General features: G+C 38.2%; 1 protein-coding gene across 3 annotated transcripts in view; it reads right to left on the bottom strand.

Annotated features, from left to right (window-relative positions):
• Positions 1 to 9,713: 9,713 nt before the first annotated feature.
• LOC133647797 (syntaxin-binding protein 6-like) overlaps positions 9,714 to 17,787 on the bottom strand; it is a 44,497-nt gene continuing 36,423 nt past the window's right edge. For all 3 annotated transcript variants that reach the window (XM_062043495.1, XM_062043496.1, XM_062043494.1), the window contains one exon: positions 9,714 to 11,177. In XM_062043495.1, the coding sequence (XP_061899479.1) occupies positions 11,154 to 11,177 (24 nt within the window). In that variant the 3' untranslated portion in view covers positions 9,714 to 11,153. The remainder of the gene's footprint in view (positions 11,178 to 17,787) is intronic.

Below are 17,787 nucleotides of genomic sequence, written 5' to 3'. Positions count from 1 at the left end.
TTTAATATTATTCATATTTCTCTAGGTTTAGTTTTTTTTTTTTTAAAGAGTTGTAGGACAATAAAGAAGCTGCAGGCTTCACTGGGATGGACAGTAACAAATCTGTAAATTAAGTCTGTTTGCAGACTCGCCATCGCCTGCTCCTAGGTAACGTTGTCATTTTCCATGCCAACAAACCAAGGCATGCCTGATAGAAAGCACTCAAAAGTAAGACTCCACTTTTGATTAGCAATAGCAATTTTAAAGTAGCGATTTGAAGTTGGAGTGTAGCACAGCGAGTCTGCAACATACCAAAGCCGAATGGGTCAGTAATACACGCCATTGAAGTTAAAATGATGTCTAAATGTCGGACATTTATCCATGAAAATATGGAGAAGCTTCTGATGGAGTGTTTGACGTAGAAGCAGCTCGGAGGAGATACCGTATAAGTCTCAAAAGTAAATGCTGTCCATTATTCTTACATTACTTCAGGGGTCCCCAGCCCAGATACGGCCCACCAGTGTCCAAAATCCGGCCCTTGGGTAGTCCCGGTTAAAAAAATAAAAATAAAATAAATAATAATTTTTTTTTTTTTTTTTTTAATCTGTCCTTTCTAGCCCGTCCATCAATCCATTTTCTCTCATTTACTCTCGGAGTCCCCTAGCCGCTCAGGCAAATCATGTTGTCTAAAACATACTTGCCAACCCTCCCGTTTTTAGCGGGAGACTCCCGGTATTCAGCGCCTCTCCCGATAACCTCCCGGCAGAAATTTTCTCCCGACAAACTCCCGGTATTCAGCCGGAGCTAGAGGCCACGCCCCCTCCAGCTCATTGCGGACCTGAGTGGGGACAGCCTGTTCTTAAGTCCGCTTTCCCACAATATAAACAGCTTGCCTGCCCAATGACGTCATAACATCTACGGCTTTTAGAGAGTAGAGTGCACAACTGCGCACACAACAAGGAGACGAAGCAGAAGAATGAAGAAGTTACAGACATGGCGACGCCGTCGACAAGCAAGGTGAAGAAATACGCTTGCAAGTTCCAAAACGAATGGAAACAAGAATGTCAGTTCATCCAGGACAGTTCGAAGGGGAAGGGGTATGTATGTTGCCTATACAATTTGTAGAACAGACTTCTCCATTGAACACGGTGGCCGAAATGATATACTCAGACATGAACGGAGAAGTTAAACAGGACAATGCTGCCATCTACTGGATAGCCTCCGGAACACTGAAATTCAAGTATTTATTTTATTTATATGTATAATAAAATATATATATATATATATATATATATATATATATATATATATATATATATATATATATATATATATATATATATATATATATATATATATATATATATATATATAGCTAGAATTCACTGAAAGTCAAGTATTTCATACATATATGTATATATGTATGATATCGATACCTCCCGATATCGGAGGTCTCAAGGTTGGCAAGTATGGTCTAAAAATGCATTCTCCCTTCGATAACGTGAGTGCGCGCTCTTTCAGTCATATAGTGCACGAGGAAAAAAATGGCGAGATCATTGGGGAAACGTAAAATAAACTCATAGAGTGTACAGTTTTTAAACATCAGTGGACATATTACTTTTTTTATCAGTGTAAGTAAAAGGCAGTTTATCTAATCAGCATTGAGACGGATATATATATATATATATATATATATATATACATATATATATATATATATATATATATATATATATATATATATATATATATATATATATATATATATATATATATATATATATACTACCGTTCAAAGGTTTGGGGTCACATTGAAATGTCCTTATTTTTGAAGGAAAAGCACTGTACTTTTCAATGAAGATAACTTTAAACTAGTCTTAACTTTAAAGAAATACACTCTATACATTGCTAATGTGGTAAATGACTATTGTAGCTGCAAATGTCTGGTTTTTGGTGCAATATCTACATAGGTGTATAGAGGCCCATTTCCAGCAACTATCACTCCAGTGTTCTAATGGTACAATGTGTTTGCTCATTGGCTCAGAAGGTTAATTGATGATTAGAAAACCCTTGTGCAATCATGTTCACACATCTGAAAACAGTTTAGCTCGTTACAGAAGCTACAAAACTGACCTTCCTTTGAGCAGATTGAGTTTCTGGAGCATCACATTTGTGTGGTCAATTAAAAGCTCAAAATGGCCAGAAAAAGAGAACTTTCATCTGAAACTCGACAGTCTATTCTTGTTCTTAGAAATGAAGGCTATTCCACAAAATTGTTTGGGTGATATATATATATATATATATATATATGTATGTGTGGGAAAAAAATCACAAGACTATTTCATCTCTACAGGCCTGTTTCATGAGGGATTTCCTCAATCCTCAGGAGATTTTAATGGAAGCATTCACATACCATGGTTTATATAGGGCACAGAGCGGGTGGGTACAGGCAGGCGTGGGGGCGTGGTGATTGACTCATGTGTTACCTAGGAGGTGTTTCCTTCTGTGACGGCATGCTGATACAATTTCGCTGCGCTTGTTGAGGGATGACAACTCTGGGCGGTATATGATAAACAGTTTCTCTTTTAAGCATAGGTTGCATCTTTTGTTACCACTGTTGTAAGGTGTGCTGGATGCAAGAATTTGCCATGTTATTGAGTATTCAACATTATTGTCTTTGAGATTCCAAATGTGTTTGCTGAGTTCTGTAGTGTTCCGGAGTCTTTTGCATCTGAAAGAAGCCTTGTGATTGTTCCATCTGGTTTTGAATTCTCCCTCAGTTAATCCTACGTATGTGTCGGATGTGTTAATGTCCTTGCGTATTACCTTTGCTTGGTAAACAACTGATGATTGTAAGCACCATATATATATATATATATATATATATATATACACTACCGTTCAAAAGTTTGGGGTCACCCAAACAATTTTGTGGAATAGCCTTCATTTCTAAGAACAAGAATAGACTGTCGAGTTTCAGATGAAAGTTCTCTTTTTCTGGCCATTTTATATATATATATATATATATATATATATATATATATATATATATATATATATATATATATATATATATATATATATATATATATATATATATATATATATATATATATATATATATGTTTATAACCCGGTCCCTGGCCACATTTATTTCATAAAACAACTACAGTTGTAAAAAGAGATGTCCGGTAATATCGGACTGCCGATATTATCGGCCGATAAATGCTTTAAAATGTAATATCTGTTATATCGCAAATTATCGGTATCGGTTTAAAAAATTTTTTTTTTGTCCTGTCCAGCTTCTCAGGCAAATCATATAGTTGATGTAGATGCCCATATCGGCTGTTCAGATTGAGCCCAGTTTATAATTTCCTGTTGTACAGTATGCCAGGCAGTCTTGCGCTAAAGGAGGACTATGTTATTGTTTACTTTATTACTCTAGTATACTCTGGACTGAAGCTGTGTGCCTTCATTGTTTTTGTAGCTGTTGTTTTGAGGCATGTTTAAAAAAGATAAAAAATAATGCACTTTGTGAAAGTCAAAGTATAGTATTTCCTATACTTGTAGTGGGTATCAGGATTATCTCAGTGTCGCATGTCCCAAATTCCAAGCTGCTGTTTTGAGGCATGTTAAAAAAAATAATGCACTTTGTGACTTCAATAATGGCAGTGCCATATTGGCATTTTTTTCCATAACTTGAGTTTATTTATTTAGGAAAACCTTGTTGCATTGTTTAATGCATCCAGCGGGGCATCACAACAAAATTAGGCATAATAATGTGTTAATTCCACGGTTGATATCGGAATCGGTAATTAAGAGTTGGACAATATCGGAATATCGGATATCGGCAAAAAAGCCATTATCGGACATCTCTAGTTGTGAGTAGTACATTCTTTTGTATTGTTTTTTATACAATAACTCTTATCCAAAAGGTTTTTTTTCTTTTTAAAAGGCATGTTACATGTTAAAAGTGTGTTGTTTTGGAGGGGCTAACCAAGGGTCCCCAAACTTTTTGAGTCGCATTGGGTTAAAAAAATTTGGCCGGGGGCCGGGCGGTGTATATATATATGTATGTATATATATACAGTATATATTCCTCCCGCACTAATTGACTGAAAGAGCGCGCACTTGCACGACACTGCGGCGCAAGCACAATGTCACGTTATCAATGGAAAAATGCATTTTTAGACAATATGATTTTCCTGAGTATCTAGGAGACCCCGAGAGTAACAAGTGGTAGAAAATGGATTAGAAAGGACAGATTTTTAAAAATTATAATGAAAAAAAAAACAAATTATATATATATATATATATATATATATATATATATATATATATATATATATATATATATATATATATATATATATATATATACTGTATATATATATACAGTATGTATATATATATATATATATATATATATATATATATATATATATATATATATATATATATATATATATATATATATATATATATATTTATACATACTGTATATATATATATATATATATATATATATATATATATATATATATATATATATATATATATATATATATATATATATATATATATATATATATTAGGGCTGTGAATCTTTGTGTGTCCCACGATTCGATTCAATATCGATTCTTGGGGTCACGATTCGATTCAAAATCGATTATTTTTTTTCAATTCACAACGATTCTCGATTCAAAAACGATATTTTCCAGATTCAAAACGATTCTCTATTCATTCAATACATAGGATTTCAGCAGGATCTACCCCAGTCTGCTGACATGCAAGCAGAGTAGTAGATTTTTGTAAAAAGCTTTTATAATTGTAAAGGACAATGTTTTATCAACTGATTGCAATAATGTAAATCTGTTTTAACTATTAAATGAACCAAAAATATGACTTATTTTATCTTTGTGAAAATATTGGACACAATGTGTTGTCAAGCTAATGAGATGCGATGCAAGTGTAAGCCACTGTGACACTATTGTTCATTTATTTTTATTTTTATAAATGTCTAATGATAATGTCAATGAGGGATTTTTAATCACTGCTATGTTGAAATTGTAACTAATATTGATACTGTTGTTGATAATATTCATTTTTCTTTCACTACTTTTGGTTTGTTCTGTGTCGTGTTTGTGTCTCCTCAATTGCTCTGTTTATTGCAGTTCTGAGTGTTGCTGGGTCGGGTTTGGTTTTGGAATTGGATTGCATTGTTAAGGTATTGCTGTGTATTGTTTTGTTGGATTGATTAATTGGAAAAAATATAACTAAAAAGAATAATTAAATAAATTTAAAAAAAATAAAAAAATCGATTTTTTAAAAATGAGAATCGATTCTGAATTGCACAACGTGAGAATCGCGATTCGAATTTGAATAGATTTTTTTCCACACCCCTAATATATATATATATATATGTATATATATATATATTTTTCTTACTTGGGACTTTCCTCGGGCCGTAGTTTGGGGACCCCTGGGCTAAGCAATGAATACATTTATTTTAATACATTTTAATGGGGAACAATGCTTCGTGATGCGTTTTTCGAAGTAGGACCTCGGTCACGGAGCCAAGCAAACTCCTGTCCAAAGTTGCCACTGCAAATGATGAGCATGTTTACCTTGAATTAGCCTTTTTGCCAAAGATAAATATCAAAACGGTCGCCACATCCTTGGACATCCTTGGACAAAGTTTGTACACGAGTGGTGTAATTAGGGCCCGCACGGCCCATGTCAAAGGAATCCCAACGGGAGTCCTTTTGCATTGGGACGAAAGGACCTATTGTTATTGATAGGTAGCTTGTGCTAGTGATGGTTCTTATTCACGTTATCATTTGATCAGAGTTAACTCAATAAATAGTTCAAGCCAGAATGAATGATTTGATGAATAATAAAGAGAGTTACTTGTACCAACCGTCCTATCCTGTAGATACGCCATTGAACAGCAAAGTGATGTTTGCTATAATAAACTAGGCCAACAGGGGTCGGTCTTTTCAACCTGAACAGTGAGGTTGAAAAAGACGACCCCTGTTGGCTGTTTATTATAGCAAACATCACTTTGCTGTTAAATGGCGTCATCTACAGGATAGGACGGTTGGTACAAGTAACTCTCTTTATTATTCATCAAATCATTCATTCCTGGCTTGAACTATTTATTGAGTTAACTCTGATAAAATGATAAGTGAATAAGAACATCAATAGACATGCTACCTAATAATAATGTAAGAATATGATTACTAGTAATGTGGTTTTAGTGCAGTAGAACTGCATTGCACAACTAGATTGCATGTGAACGCTCCAATGCTGAAGTTGAACTGGAATGTTGACAGAATGTAGTATGAAAGTAAGAATAGTCTGAATGTTGGAATGGTTTGAATGTTGAAGAGTTTGAATTTCCAGGAAAACACGAATTTGGTTTGGAACTTGGGAAAGTGTTGGTTTGAATGTCCAGGATGAGTGGAATGTGTTGATGTTGGAATGGTTTGAATAGGTTGAAAAATGTGGTAATTGTGCTGCTTGGAAAAATATCCCATTAATTTCAATGGGAACTTCCTGGAAATTTTGGAAAAAGCGGGATTTAAAAAAAAATTATTATTAGGAGCATGAACGTCCTGAATGAGATGAATTGGTTGGTGTTGAAATTGTTTAAATCGGTCAAGAAATGTTGAAGTAGTAACCGTGTTTTAAATGAGTAATGGTATTACGGAATTTCGGGAAAACCGGGAATTTATCAAGTCCTTAAACCAACTTGGTTTTTTGTCCTGACTAGGAGGAATGTTTTGATGATGGAACGGTTGAATTGGGTTTCAAAAATGTGAAAGGAGTCATCGCACTAAAAAAGGTTGGAAATAAGGTTAGAAAAAACAGGGATTTCCTGGTAATTTGTTGAATGTTGAAAAAGGGTAGTTTGAATGTCTAGGATGAATTGAATGTGTTGAAGGTGGGATGTTTGAATTGGCTGAAAAATGTGGGACTTGTGGAAGTTTGAAAAATGGATCATTCATTTTGAATGGGGAAAATGTCCCTTAAAACTGGGAATTCTAGGAAATTTGGGAATTTTTTAAATAATTATTGAAAGGGAGCACACAATTCCTGAACACGCTGAGTATTTTGAAATTGGAATGGTTTAAATTGGATGAAAAATGTAGAAATTGTGGAACTTTGAAAAATGTCTCATTCATTTCAATGGGAATATCATGAAAACGTGGGAATTCCGGGAAAAGAGGGATTTTTTTTGAAAATCGTTAAAAAAATTGAATGTTCTGAATGGTTGGTTTTGGAATTTTTCAAAACGGTCAAAAAATGTTGAAGTAGTAACATTTTTTGATTCAGAAATGGTATTACAGAATTCCTGGATCTCGGGAAAACCGGGGATTTTTCCAGTTCAAAAAACAACTTTGTTTTTTTGTCCTTATTACTGTAAGAGGAGTGCTTTGACGGTGGAACTGTTGAATTGGGTTTCAAAAATGTGAAAGGAGTCATCGCACTAAAAAAGGTTGGAAATAAGGTTAGAAAAAAACAGGAATTCCTGGAAATTTGTTGAATGTGAAAAAATGGTAGTGTGTGAATGTCTAGGATGAGTTGAATATGTTGCAGGTGGAATAGTTTGAATCGGTAGAAAAAATGTGGGAATTGTGGACATTTGAAAAACGGATATTTAATTTTGAATGGGGAAAATGTCCCTAAAAACTGGGAATTCTAGGAAATTCTGGAAATCTTTAAATAATTGTTGAAAGGGAGCACACAATTCCTGAGCAGGCTGAATATTTTAAAATTGGAACTGTTTGAATTGGAGGAAAAATTTAGAAATTGTGGAACTTCGAAAAATGTCTCATTCATTTTGTGAATTCCGGGAAAAGAAGGAACATTTTTGAAAATGGTAAAAAAAAAAAAAAATGTTCTGAATGAGATAAAATGGTTGGTGTTGTCTTAAATGGTCGAAAATTTTTGAAGTAGTAACCTTTTTTTATTCTGAAATTCTATTACAGAATTCATGGAATTTTAGAAAAACCAGGAATTTTTCCAGTTCAAAAAACAACTTAGTTTTTTGTCCTAATTAAGAGGAATGTTTTGACGGTGGAACAGTTGAAGTGGGGTGAAAAATGTGGGACGAGTAGTCAACAGAAAAAAGGGTGAAAATAGGGTTTGGAAAACCGGGAATTACGGGAATTCCTGGAGAAAAAAAATGGAAAAATTATATTTTGAATGTGCTGGATGAGTGGAATATGTTGAAGGTGGAATGGTTTAAATCGGTTGAAAAATGGCCAACGCATTTTGAATGGGAAACATGTCCCGGAAAACCTGTGAATAGTGTGAATGCTTTGGAGCATTCACATAATTCTCATTATTATTCATCAAAACAATTCTGGCTTGGAGTATTTTATAAAGTTTTTTTCTATAAGGAGAGTTAGAAAGAGTTCAATCAGATGGAATGATGGTTATTCAAAACATTTAGTCACATTGTGTACATTAGGATCTGAGCAGTGTGGCGTCAGCTAAAGTTGAAGTGGAAAATATAATTGTCTCTGGCGCCCTCTGGTGGTGAACAATGCATTGATCATCATTAAACATTGGCCACTTGATTTTAGCGTTATTATGGTCATTGAAAAGAACAGTGGTTATGTTGGTCGCTGATATTTTTATTTTTATTTTTCGTTGTTCATTATTCTAACTTTAAGAGATGAAAATAAAAAGTAAAATGGTAAAATATTCATTTTTATTTAATAAACCTTATAATTATGCCCACCATTATTTGACAAAGCGAAATATTCCCCTTAGGAACATTCAACTCAGTTGTATATTTTAGACAGTAATAACTCTCAGTTACTGTCTAAAATATTTGGGTTTGAGCTTGATCTGCAATTTAATAATAATTGGAGTAAGCTGTAGTTATGCATAATTATGAATGCAGTGTAATCTGTAAAATAAGTTAAACCACATGTGTCAAACTCAAGGCCTGGGGACCATATCTGTCCCGCCACCTCATTCCAGGCCTGGAATTACAATGCGTCTATTTGTTTGTAAATGTAGTCAACTTTCTATTTTGACAGACAAAAATACATGTACTGTATGCAATTTCATTTATTTTAAACGTAATCTAATATTGCAACACACATTGTATCATCACACATTCCAAACATCAAAATAAGTACGTAAATATCTGCTTGACTCATGATTTTGAAGCAACTTATCTGGCAAATTGTACAATGTAAAAATTATTTTTCGGTAAAAGAAAACTGGTAGCTCAGTTGCCAGAATTTTACTGTAAAAACACGAGACAAAAAAATGTGTAATTATGTTTTTCCCATATACACCGTAAAAACAACGACTGTAGATTTTACAGTAAAACAGTGGTACTGTTTTCCCATTTACAGTTACAGTAGATTGTAAAAAACATGGCACATTTTGTGGTAAAATTTCGGCAGCTAAACTTAACTGAAAAATCTACATGATTTTCTTACAGTGTACGTAAAAATATATAACAATAAATAATTGTGTAATGAAGCATTTTAAAATGTATATATTATTCATTGTTACAAGTGGTTCTGAGGGCAGTCATAACTGTGATGTGGCCCCCCATGAAAACGAGTTCGACACCCCTGGAATGAACAAAAAGATTGTTGCCACGTAAACATTTTTGTTTGAGTGCCATCCAGTGGCTCAAAAAAATAATCCACAACACGTAAGAAGAAAAAGTCCAGTAAGAATATTGTTCATTCAAAGCAGGAGTAGCAGCAATGCAAGATGTTATTTAACATGCATACACAGTCATAGTGATGTACTTCAACTTGAAACACACTTTGAATGATGCAACCCGACTTTATTGGTTTATTTGCAACAAAACAAGGTATTTCACACATTTATTACAAATGCTTTGGGTTTTTCATGTTGTCTAAATGAAACTGATGTGTATTTCTGGTCTTGTCATCCTCGTCCGGACAGAAGGATGACACGCTAGTGTGGCTGGATCAAAAGAGACGTCGGAGACACTTTACTGAACCAAAAGTTGCTTTATTACAAGCGAGCGTCATTATACAGGACTGCAGTTCTTGGACGAGGTCAGGTCAAGAAAATGACTAACTTGGAGAAGCCAAACCATCAGTTTTATATTCCTTCTTTCTGTCTCTGTGTGTGGGTGCTAAGACATCCTGACCTTAAAAGGAGATGTTCGTGTGTAAGTGTCTGGAAAACAACTGCTTTAAGTCATAACTTAAATGTTGGCGTTGAGCTAGACAGGTAGTCTCTTCTCAAGGATAGGGCTATCACTTTTGCATTCCGAAGTCCCAATTAGGGCCTCTTTTCCTATGAGAAGTAATCCAATTCACCTGCGAATGTCAAACTAAGGGGCCTTGTTTTATTATGTGCTCAAACTGAAATACCACTGTTTAATTAAACTTGGTGGTTTACTTTCTCCAAGATGAATAGAAACATTCACCATATGCAAAACATAATATGAGTCAATTAATTCACTTCAAAACAACTGAAACACTTCCTGCCAAGAAAATCAAAGATGACTCAAAAACACTTGAAATATAAATGGAAGATACTACACTGGTACTAATATCTATTTAGTCACAGTCACAGTACTAGTAAAAAGCGGAGAAGGGGGTGAGGATTAAATTAACGCTCCCTCTTTCTACTCCTTTTCGGAAATGTTGAATTGTGCACGGTAGTAAATGATGTTGTTTAAAATCATTAGTATTACTGAATAATACTTTTGATATGTTTACCCCCTTAGTGTAAAAATTGTAAATGGTATTTAAGCGACGTATACCTGGCGCATCTTCAGTCTTACTGTAGACATAAATGACATAGACGGACAATGTTGGACACTTTGGTGAGCATGACGAGGACATGGATAAAGACACAACGTGGACACCGTACAACACGACAACAACAACACAATTATTAGATTAAATTAATGCAAAAGTGCTTCGGTTGAACAAATCAAATAGACTTCATCACCATGTACATGTGTGTATTTTCATGTACAGTATTGTGCAAATCTTATGAAAAGAGGGTTTGTGTGCATCAAGGGACCATCAAAGGTTAACGTTTCACCGCCCAGGAGAAGAAATCCATGACAGGTGATCCTCTTCTAGAAATATTCATTGAGGGAGCAGTTTGGAGCAAGCAGTGACATCACCCGCTTACTCTCTTGTACGTTTCTACTTCGTGGATTTTAATGCTCTCTGTAAAGACAAAACAACGGTGATTACAGTGAAATATTCAAAAGTACATTATTAAGTACTCAACAAATTAACACAACATTAGCCTTATTGAATTCAGCATTTCTCAGTCCCCCCAGGAATTTGCCATTTCACGTAAATTCAACCAATTCCTGCAAATTCCTGCGAATCCCTGCATATTTTGGCCAATCCGCATGATTTTTGCTAGATAATATCGGACTGCCGTTATTATTCGCCGATAAATGCTTTAAAATGTAATATCGGAAATTATCGGTATCGGTTTCAAAATTATCGGTATCGGTTTTAAAAAAGTAAAATGTATATGTTTTTAAAACGCCGCTGTGGACGTAGGAAGAAGTACAGAGCGCCAATGAACCTTGAAGGCACTGCCTTTGCGTTCCGCGTGCCGGCCCAATCACATAATATCTACGGCTTTTGACACACTCACAAGTGAATGCAATGCATACTTGATCAACAGCCATACATGTCACACTGAGGGTGGCCTTTTAAACAACTTCAACACTGTTACAAATATGCGCCACACTGTGAACCCACACCAAACAAGAATGACAAACACATTTCGGGAGAACATCCGCACTGTAAAGCAACATAAACACAACAAAACAAATACCCAGAACCCCTTGCAGCACTAACTCTTCCGGGACGCTACAATATACACCCCCCGCTACCCCGTACCCCACCTCAACCCCGCCCATCCCAACCTCCTAATGCTCTCTCAGGGAGAGCACGTCCCAAATTCCAAGCTGCTGTTTTGAGGCATGTTAAAAAAAAATAATGCACTTTGTGACTTCAATAATAAATATGGCAGTGCCATGTTGGCACTTTTTTCCATAACTTGAGTTGAAGTTGTTCTCTTATTTTGGAAAACCTTGTTGCATTGTTTAATGCATCCAGCGGGGCATCACAACAAAATTAGGCATAATAATGTGTTAATTCCACAACTGTATATATCGGTATCGGTTGATATCGGTATCGGTAATTAAGACTTGGACAATATCGGAATATTGGATATCGGCAAAAAAGCCATTACTGGACATCTCTAATTTTCGCCAATCGAATTTGTCTCTGAGCGTCGCTCAAACGTGCACATCAACTGTCTTATCAAAATGTGTCTGCGTTTGTGTAACAATACATCAACATTGTATTGCTCCAACGGCACACTTGTCGTCCACCCACATAACTCAAACCTACTTCCGAATCCTGTCTTAATCCTAAACCTTCTGGCTATCCATTCTTATGCTTATCCGAGGTCGGGTCACGGCTAACAGTATATAAATATTCACTTCCTTGTTTACAGGTATTTATATATTTATTCTTGTTCAGGGTAAGACAATTATAGAAACATATTGTTATTTGCAATGCTGACCGAGCAAAGACGCAGCATTTACATGACAGAGGTGTTGAACTGTGATGATGAGCTCTCATTCTTTTATCAACAGAAATGCTGGCAAATGATGCAGGTTCGAACCTCAGAATCATATTTTGGCACTTTTTTGACGCATGCTAACTGCAGGGCTGCCAAGTTTTAGAAAATGACAAGTTAGACTTTAGTGGCATGATGTGTTTGGCCTTTTTTAACATCGATTTTGCCTCAATGGAATAGACTGCAAAGACAAGATATTTAATGTTCGAACTGAGAAACTTAATAATTGTTTGCAAATAATAACTAATAGCAGCAACACATTGCAAAAAGTTGGCACAGGGGCATTTTTACCACTGTGTTACATGGCCTTTCCTTTTAACAACACTCGGTAAACGTTTGGGAACGGAGGAGACCAATTTTTGAAGCTTTTTAGGGGGAATTATTTCCCATTCTTGCTTGATGTACAGCTTAAGTACCCACAGTCTTTTACTATGAAGCCACGCTGTTGTAACACGTGGCTTGGCATTGTCTTGCTGAAATAAGCAGGGGCGTCATGATAACGTTGCTTGGATGGCAACATATTTTGCTTCAAAACCTGTATACCTTTCAGCATTCAGCCTTCACAGATGTGTAAGTTACCCATGCCTTGGGCACTAATACACCCCCATACCGTCACAGATACTGGCTTTTCAACTTTGCACCTATAACAGTCAGGATGGTTATTTTTCTCTTTGGTCCGGAGGACACGACGTCCACACTTTCCCCCAAAAAATTGAAATGTGAACTAGTCAGACCACAGAACACTATTCCACCTTGCATCAGTCCATCTTAGATGAGCTTGGGCCAAGCAAAGCCAGTGCCGTTTATGGGTGTTGTTGATAAATGGCTTTTGCTTTGCATAGTAGAGTTTTAACTTGCACTTACAAATGTAGCGACAAACTGGAGTTACTGAAAGTGGTTTTCTGAAGTGTTCCTGAGCCCATGTGGTGATATCAGAATCAGAATCAGAATCAGCTTTATTGTCATTACGCAGGGTAACGAGATTGAGGCCATTCCATACAGTGCGATAAAAAAAGTGTACACTCTATACAGAGGGTGAAATGAATATGTACATGAATATCTACATGAAACAGGGTGGTTGGTGGAATGGGTTATTGCACCGAAGAGAAGGCAGTTATGAAGGTCAATGGGGAAGTCGGTTCAGGGTGGTTATGGCCCTGGGGAAGAAGCTGTGTTTTAGCCTGTTCGTCTTGGTTTTAATACACCTGTAGCGCTTCCCAGAGGGCAGCAGGTGGAACAGGTCAGAGCCAGGGTGGGTGCTGTCCTTGATGATGGCACTGGCTCTGTTGAGGCAGCGGGAGGTGTAGATGTCCATCAGAGAGGGGAGAGGGCGGCCGATGATCTTTTGAGCCGTCTTGACCACTCTTTGCAGCCTCTCCCTGTCTGCTGCAGTGCAGCTGCCGTACCATACTGTAATACAGTAGGTCAGCAGGCTCTCGATGGACGAGCGGTAGAAGATCAGCAGCAGGTCAGGCTTCAGGTTGTACTTCCCGAGGACTCTCAGGAAGTGTAGCCGCTGCTGAGCCTTCTTGATGATTGCTGTGGTGTTGACTGTCTAAGAAAAGTCGTTAGAGATGTGGACTCCAAGGTACCTGAAGGTGTGGACCCCCTCCACACGCTCGCCGTTGATGTAGAGGCGGGCAGGGTCGGTGCTGATCCTCCTGAAGTCGACGATGATCTCTGGTCTTGCTGGTGTTGAGAGCGAGGTTGTTCTCTGAAGACCAGGCCGTCAGCTTCAGGACCTCCTCCCTGTAGGCAGCCTCGTCACCCCTGGAGATGAGCCCGACCACTGTGGTATCGTCAGCAAACTTGACGATAAGGTTGTCACTGTGGGCTGGACTGCAGTCATGGGTGTAGAGGCAGTAGAGGAGGGGGCTCAGCACACAGTCCTGTGGGGAACCGATGCTCAGCGTGCGGGTGGATGAGAGGTGGGGGCCAAGTCTCACATTCTGGGGTCGGTCCGTTAGGAAGTCCCTTATCCAGGCGTTTGTGAGAGGGGGGAGGCCAAGAGTGTCCAGTTTATTGCAGAGTCTGTCCGGGATTATTGTATTGAAGGCAGAACTATAATCCACAGAGAGCATCCGGACATAGTTCTGCTGCTGCTCCAGGTGGTTCAGAGCAGAGTGGAGAGCAACAGTGATGGCGTCCTCTGTGGATCTGTTCGCCCGGTATGCGAACTGGTGGGGGTCAAGGTCTGAAGGGATATGGTCCTTGATGTGCTGGAGAACCAGTCTCTCGAAGCACTTCATGATTACCGGAGTGAGGGCCACTGGTCGGGAATCATTCAGGCTGGTGATGGGAGACTTCTTCGGCACCGGGATTATTGTAGATGACTTCAGGCAGGATGGGATGACTGCTTGAGCCAGGGAGAGGTTGAAGATCCTGGTGAGGGGGGGAGCGAGCTGGTGGGCGCACGCCCTGAGCACCTTTCCAGGTACTCCGTCTGGTCCGGCAGCCTTCCTGGGGTTCACAGCCGGGAGCACTCGTCTGACACTGTGCTCCTGTACAGTGAGTGGAGTGGTGCCGGAGCCCGGTGGGGGCGGGGGCAGGGCTGGAGCAGATGAGTGTCGCTGGGGGGTATCAAAACGGGCAAAGAAACAGTTAAGCTCCTCTGCCAGTGTCGCACTCTGATCCGCAGTTGTCACATTGCAGCCTCTGTAGTTCGTGATGTCATGAATGCCCCGCCACACCTCCCGTGAGTTATTGCTGGACAGATGGGACTCTATGCACCTCCTGTGGTCCGCCTTTGCTTTTTTAATCCCTCTCTTCAGGTCGGCTCTAGCAGCACTGTACAGTGCCCTGTCCCCTGACCTGAAGGCTGCGTCGCGGGCCCTGAGGAGTGTGCGGACTTGGCTGGTCATCCAGGGTTTCTTGTTGGGGTAAATCCTTTCCACACTGATGTCGTTTTTTGATGCAGTACCGCCTGAGGGATCCAAGGTCAGTAATATCATCGCTTACGTGCAGTGATTTCTTCAGATTCTCCGAACCTTTTGACGATATTACGGACCGTAGATGGTGAAATCCCTAAATTCCTTGCAATAGCTCATTGAGAAATGTTGTTCTTAAACTGTTCGACAATTTGCTCACGCATTTGTTCACAAAGTGGTGACCCTCGTCCCATTCTTGTTTGTGGATGACTGAGCATTTCATGGAAGCTGCTTTTATACCCAATCATGGCACCCACCTGTTCCCAATTAGCCTGTTCACCTGTGGGATGTTCCAAATAAGTGTTTGATGAGCATTCCTCAACTTTCTCAGTCTTTTTTGCCCCTTGTGCCAGCTTTTTTGAAACATGTTGCAGGCATCAAATTCCAAATGAGCTAATATTTTCAAAAAATAAAGTTTTCCAGTTTGAACGTTAAGTATCTTGTCTTTGCAGTCTATTCGATTGAATTTACTATAGGTTAAAAAGGATTTGCAAATGATTGTATTCTGCTTTTATTTACCATTTATACAACGTGCCAACTTCACTGGTTTTGGGGTTTGTACTTAAGACTAATGTCCTCACCTTCAGCAGCTCTCCCTGCACTGTGGCCTCTTGATACTCGTCTTAATTAACCAGAAATTAGAAATTTAAATCATCTTAACGGTTTTCTCTGCTGGCTCTTCTGTGTCATCCTCTGCATCTGCGTTCTCAATTTGTATCTCTTCTAGATCTCTGTCCTCGCTGTCCCCAATCTCTTCTAATCTCTCTTTATCTTCCAGTGTTGCCAACTCCTCAGAAAGGAAAGTAACTATTGGCTCTCATTAAAGTTGCTAGATTTGATTAAAAAAACAAGTCTCAAAGCATGGGCAGCACGGTGGAACAGGGGTTGGTGCATGTGCCTCACAATTCGAAGGTCCTGAGTTCAATCCCGGGCTCGGGATCTTTCTTTGTGGAGTTTGCATGTTCTCCCCGTGACTGCGTGGGTTCCCTCCGGGTACTCCGGCTTCCTCCCACCTCCAAAGACATGCACCTGGGGATAGGTTGATTGGCAACACTAAATTGGCCCTAGTGTGTGAATGTGAGTGTGAATGTTGTCTGTCAATCTTTGTTGGCCCTGTGATGAGGTGGCGACTTGTCCAGGTTGTACCCCGCCTTCTGCCCGAATGCAGCTGAGATAGGCTCCAGAACCCCCCGTGACCCAGAAAGGGACAAACGGTAGAAAATGGATGGATGGATGGATGGTCTGAAAACATTGCAACTTTTTGAAAAAAGCTGTCGATTTGAGCCATTATAGACCGCTACAATCACACACAAATCCTGCAGGTACTGAGTTATGCTCAGGCGAGTCCAGCACAGATTTTACAAAAGTGGTTTATAAAAGCTTCCGAATGGACGTTCGGCAAATTTAACAATATCCAAGCTCGCTTTTTTAACTATTTTTCAAAATTGAAATACCCATAGACTTAGATTGTCTGTGAGCGTGACCTGATGAGAGGCGAAACGACTTGTAAAATAAATGCCCTGAGAGTAAAAACAGACAAATATGTGTCAAGTGGCGGAATCCTAATTAGTATGCGCGGCCAGGTGTGAGTGGAATGCAGAAGTATTCTAACCAGCACCGCTACAGTATTAATTTCTAATGCTACACATTGCCAAATTGCCAGCAAGTCTCAGGGAATTCAAAATCATAGAATTAGAAAAAAAAATCATAGACTGTAATTTCAAGATCATAGATCAACATTTAAAAATCATTGTTAAAATGGCATGTACAGTATTAGTATATAAGTATATAAGTATATGGTATGTTCCAGTGTGTGTGTGTGTTCTTGTATTTCTACCCTTCTTGAGACAACAATAGGGAAAAGTACCTTCCATATGAGGACCAGTGAACAAGTTAAAACATAAATCATGGTCCCGATACGGAAAACCATTGCATCTAATAGAGAATGTCTCATTTGCACCCCTGGTGGTGAAATCTATCAAAATTAGGGTGGTCCCAAAAAGGAGGGAGTTTTCAAGATGACTGTGTGTCGTTTTTAAAAGTGCTCCCCCTCTGGTCAACATATGTAATAACAAGTGTGTGTGAAAATTGGAAGTGCTCCCCCTCTGGCCAACATATGTAATAACAAGTGTGTATAAGAAATTGAAATGCACCCCATTTGGCCATATATATATATATATATATATATATATATATATATATATATATATATATATATATATATATATATATATATATATAT

The sequence above is a fragment of the Entelurus aequoreus genome, linkage group LG04, assembly GCF_033978785.1.
Source record: "Entelurus aequoreus isolate RoL-2023_Sb linkage group LG04, RoL_Eaeq_v1.1, whole genome shotgun sequence".
Taxonomy (NCBI): domain Eukaryota; kingdom Metazoa; phylum Chordata; class Actinopteri; order Syngnathiformes; family Syngnathidae; genus Entelurus; species Entelurus aequoreus.
Note: the sequence above shows the minus strand (reverse complement) of the source record. Positions and strands in the feature narration are given on the sequence as shown.